At 46.6% G+C, this 18,483-nt stretch overlaps 1 protein-coding gene across 1 annotated transcript in view; it reads right to left on the bottom strand.

Annotated features, from left to right (window-relative positions):
- DPYSL3 (dihydropyrimidinase like 3) overlaps positions 1 to 18,483 on the bottom strand; it is a 66,352-nt gene that overhangs the window by 13,432 nt on the left and 34,437 nt on the right. The window contains exons 3-8 of the mRNA XM_056124421.1: positions 17,768 to 17,952; positions 14,970 to 15,134; positions 13,054 to 13,115; positions 11,505 to 11,585; positions 6,607 to 6,675; positions 3,693 to 3,813 (exon numbers count right to left, since the gene is read on the bottom strand). Of these exons, the coding sequence (XP_055980396.1) occupies positions 3,693 to 3,813; positions 6,607 to 6,675; positions 11,505 to 11,585; positions 13,054 to 13,115; positions 14,970 to 15,134; positions 17,768 to 17,952 (683 nt within the window). The remainder of the gene's footprint in view (positions 1 to 3,692; positions 3,814 to 6,606; positions 6,676 to 11,504; positions 11,586 to 13,053; positions 13,116 to 14,969; positions 15,135 to 17,767; positions 17,953 to 18,483) is intronic.

The raw sequence follows: 18,483 nt of genomic DNA, 5'->3' as shown, positions 1-18,483 counted from the left end.
TACTAAAAGCACTTGGTGTTTCAGTACATTGGGGTTCCAAGTGTGCACTGCGTGGGGTGGGAGGAAGCCGCCATGCTCTCTGCATCTCCCTGGACACAGAGCTCCCACTAACAATGCAGTGCCAGTGCATTCAGGGGATACCGACTGCTTCTGTCCACGGCCAGCTTTTCATCACTGAAAATGTCTTCCTTCCACCTAGAGAGGCAGTGGGACAGTTCTCCATGCTGGGGAATCATGAGCTAGAAAGTGACTGGGGAGGAATTCTTTTATAGGGAGACCCAGTTGTAACTGAAAGCCCCTTCCCATGAGGTCCTGGGGCCACCCTGGAGTCATCCTGGGAGAAAGCTCCAAGCAGAAAGGAACCAGGAATAAGCAGATGGTACAAGAGGGAAATATCAAAAGTAGGTTTGGAGGTGAAGGGGAAAGGTTGGGGTGGGGTGTCCCGTGAATGCCCCTTTCTCTTTTCTTCTCTTTAAAGCTCTTCTCTCTTCCCTTCCCTGTTTTCTGTTCTTTCTTTTGCCTCCCTTTCCCGCCCCTCTGTCTTCTCTTCCTTGCTGTTTTCCCAGAATGGGTAAGAAACATGGGGTTGTTTTCCTGGTTTCCCCCAGTGACTCATAGCCATGGAGCAACCACAGGGTGTCACGCTGGGATATTTCAAAACTGAGAGAGAAAACAGCAGGCTTGCTGAGCTTGGGGCCAGGCAGGAGACTCTGCAGACTTGTAGGTTCAAAAGGCTGTCTAGACAATTAAGAATACGCCCTCCTCCTCCAAGAACTGGGTCTCCCCTTGCCAGAAGTCAGGCAGCTGAGAACTCAGTCATCAGGCAGCCGGGGCTATTTTTAACTGTCAGGCACTGGCGTTCTGGGTCTGGAGGTTGGATCCAATCGCCTGCCTCTCACCACATGGCCAAAGCACACAGCGGTGACACACACAGGCTCGACTGCCTCCAGCCTCGCAACCACACTCTGCCCATTTGCCCAGTGCTGTCAGAGAGCCATTTGTGTGTTGAGAATGGGAACCAAAAGCCAAAAAGCAAGCTTCATACAAGAATGAATGGATGTGAGGGGCCGGAGCGATAGTACAGTGGGTAGGGCGTTTGCCTGGTGCTTGGTCGACCCGAGTTCAATCCCCAGCATCCCATATGGTCCCCCAAGCACCGCCAGGAGTAATTCCTGAGTGCAGAGCCAGGAGTAACCGCTGAGCACTGCCAGATGTGACCCCCCCCCCAAAAAAAAAGAATGGACGTGAAGGACAGACATGGAATGGTTGCACTCATTTGCATAGCGTAATATGACACTAACACCTAAGGACAGTAGAAATAGGGCCAGGGAGATTACATCATGGTTTGAAAGCTGGTCCCACATGCTGGGGGAAAAGGCAGTTAGGATGGAGAGGGGACCAGTAAGTAAATGATGATTGAAGGGATCACCCAGGTTGGGAGATATGTGCTGAAAGTAGACCAGGACCAAACACAATGGCCTCTGAGTATCTGTATTGCAAATCACAATGCCCAAATTAGAGAGAGAGTAAGAAGGGCTGTACCTGCCACAGAGGCAGGGAGTGGGGTGGGGGGTGGGGTGGCAGGTAAGACATTGGGAACAATGATGGTGGGAAATGTGCACTGGTGGAGGGATGGGTGCTTGACCATTGTTCAAATGAGACACAATTGTGCAAGTTTGTAACTGTATCTCACGGTGATCCAATAAAACTTGTTTAATATAAAAAGAGAGACAGATAGAAAAAAAAAACAAGAAAAAGAATAGACGTGAACAGAAGGCAGCACACAATGCCCAAAGGCAGCCGGAGAGAAGTGGCAGTGTGACAGAGGTGGTGTGTGTGTGAGTGTGGAGGGGGGCAGCCTGGGCCAGAAGCCCATAGCACTAGCAAGGTGCTGGAGATCACTGAACCCGTCTTCCAAAACACGCTGTGTTGACCATTTGGCTCAAGTAGTGGAATCCCCAGCCTGCACTCTAGACTCAGTTCTGCTAAACCAGAGCTGACGCTGGTTCAGGGGGAGGACATGACCTACAGCAGGGCAGTGACAGTCCTGAGGAGGCTTTTCCGCCTGAGCTGGTGGGAAAGAGGGGTCCTCTTTTGGACTTTCCAATGGGCCATTTTTGCCAGTTCTCTAGGATTACCGGCGGCCGCCATCTTTTAGAACTCAACAAATAGCTCCAGGTACGAGTGGCAGTGATGGGAAACGCCAGGCCTCACGGGACAGGGAAGGAGTCCAATGGGATTCTGAGAATATGTCCACAGCTGGCCACCATCTACTTAGGCTCCCACATATCATGATCCAGTGACACACAGATGAATCTCTGACCCCAGCAGGTTGCTGCAGTGATCTCTTCAGACCCCAATTATTAAAATTTTAGAATTCCTAGAGCATTGTATAGATACAATTATATTGTATCCATAACTAGCAATTCAAAGCACATTGTCTAGCATTGCATTTTCAGCAGGTTTAAGTGTTGGTGGGACTGGGCTCAAATATCGAAGGTAACCAAAGTAGAGAAAGATAGTATTGTGCAAATTGTCTGCCACACAGGTGGGGGAGAGGGGGAGATATTGAGGACTTCGGTGGTAGAAAACATGCACTGGTGAAGGGATGGGTGTTTGATGACTGCATGATCGAAGCTCAAACATGAAAGCTCTGTTGTTACCTCACAGTGAATTAATTGCACTCTACTGCACTGTCCTCACATTGTTCATCAATTTGCTCAAGCGGGCCCAGTAACATCTCCATCGTGAGACTTGTTGTTACTGTGTTTGGCATACTGAATACGTCAAGGGTAGCTTGCCAGGCTTTGCAGTGCAGGCAAGATACTCTTGGTAGCTTGCCGGGCTTTCCGAGAGGGGTGGAGGAATCGAACCCGGCGCAGCCAGGCCGGCTGCATGCAAGGCAAACGCCTTACCACTGTGCTATCACTGCAGCCCAGTGAATTAATAAAAGGGGGAAAAATTAATGATATACTTAAAGTGAAAAAAAAGAAAGGGGGCCCTCCCTCCTCCTCAAGCCCCTCTCCAGCAGGCCCCTCTAGGTGTGTGTTCTTATCCTGTTCATACTAAGAAGAAAGTCAACTGAGTGGAAAGCAGCACCAAGGCAGGAATATGAGGGGAAGACTACCAACGCCAGGGCTCTAACTCCCTGATCTAGCCATTCCTGAAACCCACAAGCCAGTCCTTTTTTTCCAAAGTCATTTGTCTTGATGTTTCCATGATGCATCGGAGAAATCGAGGTGGATGGGTAGATGGAGAGGGGACCGAGATGTGATCAAGTGAGCTGTTAATGGTGAGAGTCCAGACAAGTGCCATCCACTCCTATCAATTCTATGTCATAGAACTTAGCTATATGTGTTTTAGTCCAAGTTGGAGCGAGGATCTCCTCACAATTCCAGCTCAGAGAGAGGGCAGGAGATGAAAGAACAAAGTGGAGAGAAAGAGGCTCCCGCTCTCCAAACAAGAGATCCAAGCTGTATTATCTCAGGCAAAACCCTGAGCTAACTCAGTACTCTCATCTGTCATCTGGGAGCAACTTTGGGGTCCTGTCTTCCACATTAATATGTGGAAGGGATCCACACGGATGTGCAAACTGGGCTTTCAGGAAAGGAAGGCAGTGAGCAACACAGGCACCCTTTAAGGCGTGTAGGGGTGGGGTGGGCGGAACCCTGGGGCTTCCCAACTACAGTCACCTTTCTTCCTGGCTTGGGAGATGAGGTCAGCTGCACTCTTGCTCATGACCTTTGTGATGTACAGGGGGCAGTTGGTTTGGCTGGCGATGGTGATGGCACGGAAGACGGCCTCGGCTTCCAGCTGCAAACAAACACACAGAATGCCCAGGAGTCAAGCAGAGCACGGGATGCCCTAATCAGATCTGGATTGATCTCAGAGATCGTGTCCCAGCTGAGCAACTCTGGGCCTCTGCTGCCCATCTTCCCAGGGTCCAGACCCTGCCAACACACAATACACCTGTAGATCAAGTAACTTGTGAAATCAGCTCAGCATTAAAACCTGGCTGCACAAATGGGGCCAGGAATGGGTTCATGCCAGCTAATTCCAGTTACTTTCTTATAATCTGCAGGCATCGCAGCAGTAAAATCTTGTTGCATCATGCTCCTCCCTTGCATCCTACAGTAGGACCCATGCTTTCTAATAAGCTACCCACCCCGGATGCGAGTATTTAAGGCAAAAGGATAAGATTCATGGAGCAGGGGCGAGAGCTCTCTGGAACATTCTAGAACCTGCCAGAGTCTGAGACTCCTTGTCTGTCACATGCGGGTGAGGAGAGGGATTGCTTGGGGGTGAAAGCTCTTCCTGATCAGGGCATCAGCCGCTCCAAGTCTCACTGCTGATCACGGTTTCTGACCAGTGAGAAAGTCAGTGTTGCTCCAAATTTGAAGCCAGCTCAATTCCACCCAGAGTGGAGACCTTGACAACCTCCCATTAATTCTACAGGGATCCCTTTTTTTGCAGGGACAGGACATTCTGTTTCGTCTATACAGCCAAACACTAATATATACCCCAAACTGGGCAGAAACAATAGTACTAAAGGTAAGTGCTTGCCTTGCACACAGCTGACCTAGATTTGATCCCTAGTACTCCATACAGTTCCCTGAGCACTTCCAGGAGTAATCTTTGAGTGCAGAGCAGAAGTAAGCCCAGGGCACCGACTGCTGGGGCCCTAAACCAAATAAAATATACCCAAAAGAATGTGCAGATATCTAAGGTTATGAAATACAGCTCAACCATGGGGTGTGTGTGGGCGGGGGGCTCAGCAGACAGATTCTAATGACTTGGATGGTCCAGCTGGCATCCCCCAAGCTATACTGTGTCCCCCGAGACTCTGGAGGCCCCGGAGCTAGGTGAAGGTGGCCACTTTCCCGATGCACCCATGTTTCTGGCTTCTGGTGCACTTTTTGTGCATATGGGGAATGGGGGAAGGGGGCCCAGGACCCAGCCTGGATCTCTGCACAGCATCACTTGATGTGTCTCTGGCTGTGCTTTGAACAGCAAGAGCCTGGCTCCCCTGTGGCCGCTGCTCCTTGCTCACACCTCCTCAACCACTTCACTGCCTGCCCAGACGCTGTCCTGGCCCTTTTGATCTCATTCTCTCAGCACCCTGACAACATGACTATCTCTGGAAGATGACATCACCCTCCTAACTTCCTCCTAAAGGGCTTCCAGTGGTACAGAGACCTGTAGACTAGGTGACGCGACATGGGAGAATGAATAAATAAAGCAAGGAACAAAAAATAGCTCTGCCCAGCAATTGTGCTGTAGCTCCACCTGGCCAGGACAGTTCCCCAGAAACACCAGGTGACCCCTGGGGCTGGTGTTTAAAGAGAAGGGTTGTCAGTGGTGCCAATCACCATGGGCTTCCTCGTACCTCATGCCATATAAACTATTTCCCAAGCCCTACAGGATGATGGTTGCACCTCACTGAATCTCTGCTTCCTCAGGTAATGGGAGCACCGTCTGCCCAATGCAATGGCAGGGAAAACTGAGACCATGCAAGTAGCAGGGTATTGGGTGGAGCAATATTCCCTAATGTGGGATTTGCTGTGACTATAGCTCTGGTACATCACATAAGCATTTCAACTGGCCACATAGACATCATTAGAACCAAAAAGAATTTCTGGGTATGCCACCGATATTCTCTCGCTGTATCACCTTGTTAAAAAATTCTTTTATTGTTTTTCCCATCTACCCTCCTCAACTGGGAACTAAAGACTATATATTTTAGTTAGGTAAGTTTACTGTATCTTTCTGATTGGAAAACTTTTCTCTCTGCATGTGAGACTCTAAAAGAGACAAGCAGAATCCAAGCATTCCTAGTTCCAACTCTGCATCTACTCGCTGATGAATTTGAGGCTTGCACAGACAGAAGGGGGGTTGCCTAAATAACATGGACAGTCTTGAACTTACTCCAAGTGCCAAGACCAGGCTGGCACCAAGACCAATTAGGTCTCTGTCAGATGGACAGCAGATGCCCATCTTGGTGCCCTGTGCCAGTAGCTAAGCTTGCTAATGTCTCAGAGACAAGAGACCTAGTCACTAGTGATCGCCCATTCTCTCCTTAGCTGCTAAGCACAGACAGCAATCATCAGTCATTATTACATGTGGAACAGTTTCATCCCTGAGGTAAAGCCAACATGGATTCGACTAACCAACTCAACCTCTATCTCCATGGCCAGTATTTTTCAGGACTCACAGTAAAGCATGGAGTAAGGATGGAGGCGGAAATGCCTCTGAGGCTCACACTGATTAAGAAAGACTTAGACAGTCATCAACACTCCTACTGAAGCTCTGTCTGGAAACTCCTGCTAGCTCTGTTATCTTTAGTGAGATTACATATGCATTATCCTAGCATTCCTTTCTTATTTCCTTGGGGTCAAGTAGAAGTGGCCTTTGGAAGAAATGCCCCAATACTGTAGTCTGGTTTTCACAATCTCACCACCTTGCATGGGCCTGTGTCACAAGCAAACCTTCAAATAAATAGGCAGAGACCCTAGGCCAGGCTGCTGTGATGTGATAACCTGAGTCTCTAAGGCTGGCAAAAGGAGAAACTTCCCTGATACCCCACTCAACACCAAGGATACAGCTTACCTCCTCTGGTCTGCTCAGTACATGCCCTTCTGGGCCAGTTATTCCCATTTCCAACATCCGGGTTTGCTCCTAGAATGAGAGAAGAATAGGCATATAATTTGTAGATAAGCCCCAATGAGGATTCAAAAAATTATGCTGTTATGTTTGAATCCAAAGATGTGTGCATGTGAAGGAAAACAACTACAACATGAAATGCATATGTTGAACAAACATGTTCATTCCTACCTGGGATTTTAAAGCGAAGAATAGTCTAAAGTCAAAAACTTAAGTAGAGAGGCTAGAATGATAGCACAGCAGTAGGGCTCTGGTCTTGCATGCAAATGACCTGGGTCCAATATCTGGCAGCCCATGTGGTTCCCCTGAGCCTTCCAGAAGTGATCCCTGAGCACAGTACCAGGAGTAAGTCCTGAGCACCACTGAGCATTGAACACTTAGAAAAGTGCCTGTCGGGAGGGCCAGTCAGAGAGGTGTCGGGGATACGGAGGGAACCCGGGGACACTGGTGGAAAGATCAGGCTAAAATTTTGTACATCTAGAACTCAACTATGAATAGCTTGGTAAACCATGGTGCTTTGATAAAATTTTTTAAATTAAAAAAAATGTCCTATTTTAAAAAATTCAAGTAGAGGAGCTGGTACAGCAGGTAGGGCATTTGCCTTGCACACAGCTCTGGAGAGGTTTGATCTCCAGAACCACCTATGGTCTCCCAAGCCAATCAGAAGTGATCGCTGAGCTCAGACGCAGGAGGAAGGACTGAGCACTGCCAGGTATGGCCCCAAAATGAAAAGAAATAAAAAAAGCTAAGTAGACAGTAACAAAACATTTATGGGCTGGAGCGATAGCACAGTGGGTAGGGCGTTCGCCTTACAAGCGGCCAACATGGCCGACCCGAGTTCGATTCCTCCGCCCCTCTCGGAGAGCCCGGCAAGCTACCGAGAGTATTCGATATGCCAAACACAGTAACAACAAGTCTCCAATGGAGACGTTACTGGGCCCGCTCGAGCAAATCGACGATCAACAGGAGGGCCTCGAGCAACTTTCTCCATGACAAGGATGATGGAGAAACAATTCTTTCCCCAAATCATACATCAAGTCACAGCTGCTCAATTAATGTGCAGTTTCTTGGATGTTAATGCCCTTGAAAGTACTCGCGCTTATGAATCACTTGCATATTCATTCACAAATTACAAAACCCATTTATTCAACCAAATGTTCCCGCTCCCTGATTAGGTTTAATTCTTTCATGAAGGCAGTGACACTCTCCCCTTCAATCCTCCACCCCCTTTGTGGCACCTCCAGTCTTGAGCTGTTTCCCAAACACTGTGCCACCCCCTTCTTTGCCCCCATCACAACCTCCTGGTCTACTTTTGCAAGGGTCCGGCTACGCAGGCCCACCACCTCAGACAATATTGGGTTAACTCCTGAGAATCTACATCTTAATAGCCCCTCTGGCTTTTATTTTTCTGCTTTAAATTTATGACTCAAACGAATGGATTCATAACTGAACCACAGTACTGCCTCGAAACAGCATTACTGAGTTCAAAGCTTGGGCAGAATCTGTGTAATCAGGTTGTGTTTGAATCGAGGCCATCCTCATGCAGGCTGATGGATCCATTCTAAGCTCCTGCTTGGCTTTCTGGATGGAGCAGGTGGCCGGACAATAAGCCCTCAGGGGAAAAGACACCAGGGTTGTTCCCATGACCCACTGCACAGGTGACAGCAGAGATTAAGGAGATAAATAAACCAGAGCCACAGAGGTGTGGGGGGGGATGAAGGGGGAGGGGTGTGATATGCTGAGGCTCATCTCACTTTGGAACTAATATCTTTAGGAAGGAAGCAGTTCCTTCAACCTGAAAAGAAAGGGCTTATTTTATTTATTTTTGCTGGTTGTGCTTTTAATAATCATTTTTTAAAAATAAATATTTTCAATAAACCTTAAAAAAAAAAAGCAGAGGGGCTGGTGCAATAGTACAGCAGGTAGGACATTTGCCTTGCACTCGGTTGATCTGGGTTCAATCCCTGGCATCCCATGTGGTCCCCCAAGCAATGCCAGGAGTAACTCCTGAATGCAGAGCCAGGAGGAACTTAAAAAAAAAACAGTAGGAAGGTACATGCAGCTAGTATAAGCAACCTGGAGAAGTAAGATGGTCTCTCTGTCTGTACAGAATGGAAGAAACGTCAGGGCTGACTCTTCCTGTCATGTACTCCCCTTTTCTTTCTGATGGTATCTTTTCATAAAATATGGATGGAATGACACCTCTTCCCCACTCTGGGGACTTTTCACTCTGAATGCCACACAGGTTCGAAGTTTCTGACAAGAGCCAAGACCTCTGTCTTAGATAATGTTCTTTTGTTTTGTTTTTTTTTTTTTCTTTTTGGGTCATACCCAGAGATGCTCAGAGGTTACTCCTGGCTGTGCACTCAGGAATTACTCCTGGCAGTGCTGGAGAGCCCATATGAGATGCTGGGGATAGAACCCGGGTCAGCCACGTGCAAGGCAAACGTCCTATCCAATGTACTATCCAGCCCCTTATACTTCTGTCGACCTGAATGTAGTGTAGCAAGAACAGGATGAAAGCTGAGGGATCAGGGATTGCAGACATGTTGGGATCGCCAGGAGAATGGACCTCATATAAGCATGTCTGAACTCTCCTTACTTACCCAGATGCACCCCGGAATCAGAGTCTCTGGAAGGAGGAGACACTGGCCAGATACTGTTCCTGAAGCTCTTGCTCCTAAAGCACAGCCCACACTACAAAGCTCTGATGTTCCCGAGGCTGAAAGCTGGAAACAGCCCAGAGACCCATTTCCCCTCAAGAGCCTCTTGGAGCAGTTAGAGCTTTGAATTTCAGCACCATCTTTGGGGTCATGGCGCCTTTCCCCTTCACACTGTGACAGAGTCTGACTTTTTCATCTTCCCTCTGCAAGAGTACTTGTCTGACGAATGGTTAAAGATGCTACACTGCATCAAACTGTCCTCATGGCCTGAAACTTCACATAATTTCTTGTCACAGGATTTCTTTTTGCTTTTTAGTGAATCTGCATAAAGTACCATCATAATCTGAGGACAGCAGCGGGCCCTGTTTAAGCCAGAAATTTCCAGACTTAGTAGGCCTTTGGGGAAGAAAATCACTCAGCCCTTCCTAGGAATCAACCTTCACGCAAACAGAAAGTGCACCCCCTAATTTCATAAAAAGTCCAGTGCCCCCCCCCACATCAATCCCTTGGAGGGGTGGGGGTGAAGGGAGAATTACCAGAGTTGGAAAACACTGATCTGGACAATGTGATAAAGATCTTCCAGCTCAAGCTGAATTTAATAAACACACAAGAAACTCGTCCAAATGAAAAATATCCTTCCTCTTTTTCTGACTGAGAACAGACCTTCCCGAGGTGGGGAAAGGGTAGGCGAGGGGGTGTCCAGCTGAGGACACACAGAGGGTGCTAGCAAAGGACACACAGAGCCAGGGCCCCCGGGCTCCAGGGGCCTAGAGGGAAGAAACAGGGGGCTGGGTTCCAAGGGCCTCTGAGGGAGGCCGACACCTCTGGAGGGAGATGACTGCCTGACAGAACTGTGTAACTCCACGGGAGCGAGGCTTTTGGACCTTCTTTGAAAAATGATTTCATTAACTCTGGACCTGTGGAGGATTGTAGGAGAAAGCTGTCAAGGAGCTGACTAATTAAATCTTCTTAGACATTAGGAGAGAAAACTCACACTTAGCTCACCCCTGCCATGAGCAGACAAGCCCCAAATCCCAACTTCCAGGTGACTGTGTCACTGGGTGTTCCCTCTTAGCCAACCTGAGGCTGGAGAGGAGCAAGGGGCCCAGACGTGCTGTCTCTGAGTGATTATGTCCATGGAGCCTTATTCTCTAATTGCTGACCGTGAGGCTTGGATTAGGGACCTAATCCTTCTTAGCTTCCTCATCTATCAAACAGGGAGAAGGGCAGCCACCTTTAACGGGCAGGAGGAAGAGTGAGAACACACATGAGCACTTCCTGTGCCCAAAGTACAACATGGAACTCCCGACAGTCCCTGCTGGAGTGGAGAACCAGCCTAACGAGCGTTCCTACACTCAGGTCAACCTCAGCCCCTGAGCCCCAGACAACTTCTGCAGGCATAGCCCAAGCACGTGTCAGCTAGGGAGCGTATCTGCTCGGGCTCACCCTTCTAGTCAAGTGCCTAGCACCAAAGGTTCAAGGAAACACTCCTTGAAACAAAAACTCATGGTTTCTTGCTGTTAATCAACTGGACTGAGAAAGCACACATTTTCCTGGCTGCTAGCTCTGAGCAGAGGCTCATCCAGAACGTTTCTGAGATAAACCAAAACGCTGCTAAAACACATGTGTGCAAAAAGCCCCTTAAGCAAGCCAGGAGCTGCAGAGAGAATTGCTTCTGCTTCCTTTCAGATGCGCCATTTGGGCCGTGGGGCCCTTGCTTCCATCACTCTTTCCTTGGGTTTCTCAAAATTATTTCCTGGGAACCAGTAGAACCTTCAATCTCCCAGAGCTGATTCCTTTGTCATCTAAGGACTTGAGTTCTGCAGCCCTGGATTCAATGCCTGCCTTCTGAGAAACACTGTATTGGGATTTTTCTTTAGGAGAGACAATGGTATATAGTTTGGATCCATTTTCAAAAAGAGGAACTAATGATGGATGTTCTTACATCGGTTAGCTCCATCAGAAATGGGAAACCTTTTCTGAATCTCCCAAGAGGTCTGATTTTTGCTAACTCCTTCTTTCACCCTCACTCACATACAGGACCTTTTCCCTCTTTCCTCTCCCTAAAGTGGTGATGGTACTTCCGAGCAGGTGCTGCTGTTAGTCAAGAATACTTGTGCTGTGCTCTTTACAGATTGAGTTCATACAACACTGAAGAAGCAAGGAGGCACCGGAAGTTACCTGGGCGATGATATCCCCATTCTCAGCATGGACTTGAGCAAGAGCACCCAGCTCTCCCAGACAGGTGAAGATCTCGTAGAGCTAAAACAGAAACAAGTCTTTGTCATCTTCACAGGAACTAACAACCTCACACAAGCACCAATCACTAGAGTCAGAGGTAAAAGGAATGCACCAGGGCTGAAGAGACAGGACAGGGAATAATGTCCCCAGTTGACCTGAGTTCTATGCCCAACATGGATGGCCCCCAAAGCACTACTAGGAGTAAACACTAAGCACAATGAAGGTAGTAAGTTCTAAGCATTACTGGGTGTGGCTCCCCGCATACACACACACACACACAAAAAGACCAAAACAAAATAATAGAATACACCTGGAGAAATACGGGACGAGAATAAAAATAAAATCCTTTCCAAAGGGAAGTGCTAGTCCCAAGGACTCTGTAGAGAGTTCTGTGGTCAGTTCTTGGGCAAATAAAGGGGTAGTATTACTACTCTCACCAGGCTGCCTCTGGCTCCAAATTTAAATGAATTATTTTCCACTAAGCTTCAGAACCCAGAGAAGCAGGGGTGGGGTGGGGGGATAGGGGGTGGGGAGAGGGGGCTAAACAAAGTCACTAAACTTCTGCTCACCTATTCCATTTAGCCTCCCAGGAATCCCCAAGGCCTGGCTGAAGGCTGAAGGTTAACCCAATAGCTGACACTTCTCTTGCATAACCTCTCAGGGATGATATCCTTGAGCTTCTAATGGAAATTAGTTCCTTGTACTTACTCTTGTACCTCTTAAGAGGCCTGGGAATTAATATCTTACATTTCCCCTGAAAATCCAAGATTTGACTGAATCAAATACATGTCAGTTTTCTTGGGGAGAGACTCAGAGGCAAGCTAACACATTAACCCCAAGAGAGGACCCTTTTCTGTCCTGTCCCTGTGCTCCTGTGGGATGTGGAGTCTGGTAGAGAGACAGTGGCTGAAGTGCTTGGACCTGGTGGCCACCAAAGACCCACTCGGGAATACCTGGGGGACCACCTGGTGCCAGGGATTAACTCTGGCCTCAAGCATGCTAGGCATGGCCTCTATCCCTGGAGCCATATCCCTGGCCCTTCTTATTTTTGATACAGTTGCTACTGGTGAAAATTCTAATTCCCTGCTTGCTGGGTAACAGGAAACCTCCTCCCTCCACCTTATTTAAAATGCAGCATGTGGACAAGAGAGACAGCTCTACGAGCTGGATGTGCCAATCCATCATGAGACCTCTAAGCCCCGCTGGGTATACCCTTAAGGCCCCCAGGTACCACCAGGGTGCACTGAATCACTGGCCTGGTAGGAGTGGCCCCAAGGACACCCTGAACACTGCTTGAAAGGTCAAAAAAGGAAACACATAAACAGAACAACAACAAAAATTGTAACATGAGCTGAGAGGATGCTGGAGGCATTCTGGCCTGGCCATCTCTCACAGTGACCACAGTGACTCATATCAAAAGAGCTGAGACCATCAGCAACAACAGCAACCTCATCCAGAAACCCCAAACCACACAGCAACGGGGCGTTACCTCAGTGTTAGACACTTGATACAAATCCTTATAGGCCATGTAAACCATGAAGGAGTTGACTCCTGTAAGGGAAGAAAGTAGAAGGACATTAGTACCGTCTCATTCTGACATTCACCCCCACTATCATTGCCCATGGCCCGGTGCATCATGGACTCTGGTTTGACACAAGCTGATGCTCCCCATTGATACAAGGCTCTACATATTTCCTATCGGCCCTACAAACTCATCAGTTTCCAAGTGAAGCTATAGCAAAACAGTGTGCTCGAGGCTTCTTTCTTGCCGCCCGCATCCCAGGGGGTCCGTAAGCTCTGGAATTGCCCTACTCAGCATGCATCACCGAGAATCACCATCGCACACATCCCATAGCAGAGAGCTGCTCAATAGTTTAATGAGCTCAAAATCCCTAATTTCTGGAGTGGGGGGCAAAAAAAAAATTCCTCATCTCTGGAGTCACACTTTCCTCATGTGGAAAGAGTAAAAGTGGAACGCATACTTGGTAAGGAGATTGACGATGTACACTGAGAACACAGACTTCTCTGCACAGAGCTCAGGAGTGACCTCTCAGGGTCAGTCTGGTTCAGTCTTTTGAACGCAGGTCCTGTTTCACATGCGGCCTGTGCAGGGTCTGCACTTGAGCGGAATCGAGGTTATAAGAGACATTTAACTTTTCGGTCCAAATCAATTATTAATATAGAAATTTATGGAAGCAGAGTCATTTTGAGGAGAGGGCAATTTTGGTCTCCAACCATTTGGGCCATCTCAGCCCACAGTGTTCTAGGCCAAATGTGGGTGGTAATTGGAGAACTTCTTACTCAAAGTGGTTCAGCTCAGAGCTGTTTTTTTCCAGCACCACTTCAGGTTCACCCAAGAAATGGCCGGGGCTCTTTGGAAGGAAGAGAATGTTAAAGCCATTTCATTGTCTAACCCAGTTGAGGTGCCCAAAGCTAAAGAAAGAGGCAAGAAAGAATGCTGGCATTCTGTATTAGGAAGAACTAGATAAAGCACAGTGAGTTAAGGACAGGGAGAGGAGAACTTGGCCCCTGGAAGGCCATAGTTCCCCTAACTTCTAGCACCATCCACTCAACTCAGAGTATCTGCATCCAGATTACTTCCTGGGGATGGTTCTGAGTAGTGTGGTACCAACTTGGGTGTATGCACGGGGCTGCTTCCTTTTGCCCCGGATGCTCACTGATGGATCTCTTTCACGTCCATTAGTCTAGTCCCCCAGGATGCCTTTTCACTCTGTTGCCAGCACAGTAAATCATTGCACAGACAAGAGGCATGCGTATGTGCTTGAAATGTCTGTTTGACCACCAAAACACATGAAGAGGGAGAGAAGAGTCTAAGACAATGCAAACTTATACCAATTTCTCTTTGGATATACACACACACGCATACACTCATGCACACATACATACATGCACACGCACACACGCACACACGCATGCATGTTTTATGTCCTAAGCTCCTAGCCTCTATAAAATCACAGCCTTAACCATGCAAACATTTTCACCTATTCTTCAAGATTAGAATGTTTTATAATAATAATGGTGAGATCGATCTTTGTGGTGAAACTGATGGAAGTTAAAAATTCCCAGTCTCACATAGTAGCTATGTAACCTTAGGTAAGATGCCACATTTTCCAAGTTTCTTCTCTGAAAAATGACAAGTTTCCCATGAAACAGCGGAAACAGCAGACAGAGCTGTTTGCCAGCTCTGGGACCCGGGGTTAATTATTCTGAGTTCCATCTCAGACCCTATCTTGGGAACCCTGTAAGGTGTTCACTGGATGCTGCACACAGATACCTGTTCCTGGTACCCTCCATCTAACACTAACGCTCAAGGTTTCCCGGACTCCCAGTAAAGATGGTATGGGAAGGATAGACAGCTGGAGGGACAGGGGATGTGGGACCCACCTTTGTCCTTGATGAGGCTCTGCACTTCCTGCTTGACGCTGTCGTTCCAGTGGGTGATGTCCACATGCAAGGCGTAGTCACAGCAGCTCTTGCCGTCAGCCCATTCCCTCCACTTCTCATAGGCCTCCGTCAGGCTGGACTCAGGCTCAGGAACCACGTGATCGACTGAACGACAGAAGTCCAGGGGGTGACTTCCTGCTACAGCCTCTGTCCTGCACCATCCCCACCCCCAACCAGGTTGCTCCTACTTTCGAGAAACAAGCACAAATACCAGAGGTGTTCTATAGAGTTCCAATTTCCTGAGCATGGAATTCACCTTGGAAAGTGCTCCCTGGCAGCATCAAGGGTGCTGATGCTAGAAGTGTCATTTAACTATATGAGTTGGGGTAAAGGACTAGTCTCTTCATACCTCGGTTTTCCTATCCATAAAATGGGTGGGGACAGGGAGAAACAGTGCCTTCCTTCTGAGTTTGTTGTAAGACTGAACGGGAAATGCAGGCAAAGGGCTGGTGGATACCTGGCATGAGTGGGAACTCCACAAATGCTTTCTGCAAGTACTGCCACATGCCCTTAGAACTGTTACTGGGACAGATAGGGGTTTATTCAGGGTACCACTGTGACCAGTCAGACTGTGTTCTATGGATGGTAGGATATTATGTCAGGGTACAAGTGATGTTCCAAGGGATCTGCCATAGGACACAACCAGGGACCAGGTACAGTCACAGGTCTTGTCTGCATGTAAATTTCTTGTCCAAATCTGGTTTCCTGGAGATCCAGATCTACTTCTGCAGTACCTGCCACCATGGATAATTTAAACATTTAAAAATATTATTTAAAAATAATATCACCGAGAGTTGATGACGATAAGGAAAAGTGACACTCACAGTTGCCCTGAGCAATTAAGGAAAGTATAAACAGGAATGACTTGCCTAAAAACAATTCTGAAACAGGTAGCAAGAGCCTTTCTTTTCAGAAATAAGCAAGGGAAAAAATACTAAATAAAACAAACAAAAACCATTTAGATTTCAGGCCAAATTAGGGGTTAGCAGGAGAGGAGGGGGTGGGTAAATCAGGTAAAAAGGGTGATCCACATGGCAAAGGATGAAATTGGATGCTCTATGGGGAACATAATGGGAGTTTCGAGAAATTAATTCATTTGTAATCATACTCACATAGAACTTAGAAATATTACAGTGCAAAGTTACTTCAATAAAAATATTTTTTAAAAGCTTGACACTTTAATTCTTAACTCAATAATCATCCCTATGGAGATAAATGTGACTATATGCAAAATCTGGTTTGGATAAATTTTTGCTGCTATGAAAGTTTCAGTATATTTTCTGTAAGTGGGGAACTGGAAATAAGAAATATCTTTAATAAGAGACAAATCTAGTTAAATGTACAATTTGTGATGATTCTTTCATCAAATGGCTGGTTTTGTCTCCAAAATAAATGAAATGGAAACATATTCACAATGTATTTATTTAAAGAAAATGGTAGGTAAAACACAGTGCATCTATTATGATTCTATTTTTGTTAAATAAGGGAAAAAATAACCAAAATGTAGCAATCATGGGACTTCTGGGTTTCTTTTCTTTTTTTGCTTAACTCTGTTTTTTAATTATCTACAGACACGTATGCTCCTGTGGATGTTTGCTTGCTCTTCTTTTTCATCACCCAGAACTCTTAACTCCTACAACTCTTTCCTGACAAAGAAAACCAGGCATGATACATGTCTAGGATGCTGGGCCCCTCCAGCACCTAGTCCAGTAAAAGAAAACCATCCCCAAGAATATTCATTTTTTTCCATCTTCCATTGCTGCCTACCCAAGTCCATTTATTGGAAAAATAAATGCATGGAGCTACCTTTGGTGTATGGCCCCACAGAAGGGATATCAAGACAGGAAGTGGCTTAGAGTCAGCTGGAGAAAATCTCTGATCTCCTTGAAATGACTTTTTGTGCTGCTGATGCAATTTTCCTGAGCTTCCTAACCAACTGGTTGAAGCTGAATACTGCTGTACTCTCATCAAAAAAATAATAAATAAGCAAAAGCCCCCGAATAATTCTAAGACTCAGGCTATTTGTGTTCTTGGGTGAAATAAGAAGTGCTCTTGCTGATCTAGTTTAGGGCTAGGGCTGGGAGAGCACCCAATTCAGATTCCTCTGGGATAGAAAAGAGTTCTCTGGAATGCTATCTCAGTAAGCCAACAGTGTGCAACTCCCTACGTTTCTCTGAAACTGCAATAGTTACCAGAAAAATAAAACAGAAAACAAGGGAAATCACCCCCTCAACTTACCTAATCTTAAAGATATGCACTGGTCAAAGTACAGCACAGATCAGTCAGCACTACATGCCAATGAAGCCCACTAATTTCCCAAGAATTCTGTCTCCACTATCATTCTCTCTGATCCCAGAGAGAAAAGGAATCTAGCCCTATACAGCCTCACCCCCTGCCTCTTGGCCTCCCCCTTGCATAAGGTACAGACAGAAAATTCTGAAATAACACTTAGCTCACTCTCCAAATTTTCAAGTCCACATTCTTTAATGATGGGCTCAGAAGTGATACCTCTAGGTTCTGCACCCACAGTGAGGATTGCTGCTTTTATGGTCATGAACCTACAACTCTCTTCCCTAACTCTTAACTAAATATAGTTGCTTTTTTTAACTCCCATTTCATAGGCTGAATGTCTATAAACTGAAGGAAATGTGCACAGCATTGTTAGAGGGTACCGTTGGTGCTATGTTAGCTAAGTGCTCTCTTCTTGGGACTAGCAGGGTATCAAGTTGGGAACTTACTGATCATGGTGGTGCCCCCTGCCAAGGCAGCCTTGGTCCCCTGGAAGAAGTCATCCACTGTGGTCATTCCCTTGTACGGCATCTGGAAGTGAGTGTGGACATCAATGCCTCCAGGGATCACCATCTTCCCATTGGCTTCGATGGTCTTCACTCCTCCAGGGACAATCAGATTGTCTCCAATTTGCCTAGTGAGACAGGACAGCTGGCAATTGAAAAGAGCATCTTCCAAGACAAATACAGTATGGCAATATTTCAAACACTGAGGCTTATTTTTGTCAAAATAATTCCTTCCAAGTGACCCTCTAGAAACAAAGGTATGCATATATCCACAGATACAGATATGATTATACCTATGTGGAAGATGATTTTATAGATACAAAAGAATCCAATGTTCCACTCGAGAGGGACCATGTTCTCTGACTTGGTACTGTAACCCCAGTGATATGAGAGTGTCTGGAATAGTGTGTGCATTAATTTTTTTTTAAGTTTGTGTTTTTATTATCACCTTCAGTTTATTCTTTAATATGAAGGATAACATTTAGAGAAAGATTGAAAGATTCTAACAGATGGTCAGGAAAGATTGAAAAGGTCAACAAAGAGCAGGAATGTGAAATCAACTCTTGCTCACGGGTTCATCTATGCTCTCAACTAAAGGAAAATGCCTGGGTCATTTTCCCTCCATTCTTTACTCCAATTCCAACCTTCTCACAGCTGAA

This window comes from Sorex fumeus, unplaced genomic scaffold (genome assembly GCF_029834395.1).
Source record: "Sorex fumeus unplaced genomic scaffold, SorFum_2.1 ptg000051l, whole genome shotgun sequence".
In the NCBI taxonomy this organism is placed as follows: domain Eukaryota; kingdom Metazoa; phylum Chordata; class Mammalia; order Eulipotyphla; family Soricidae; genus Sorex; species Sorex fumeus.
This window is presented reverse-complemented; position numbering and strand designations above follow the sequence as displayed.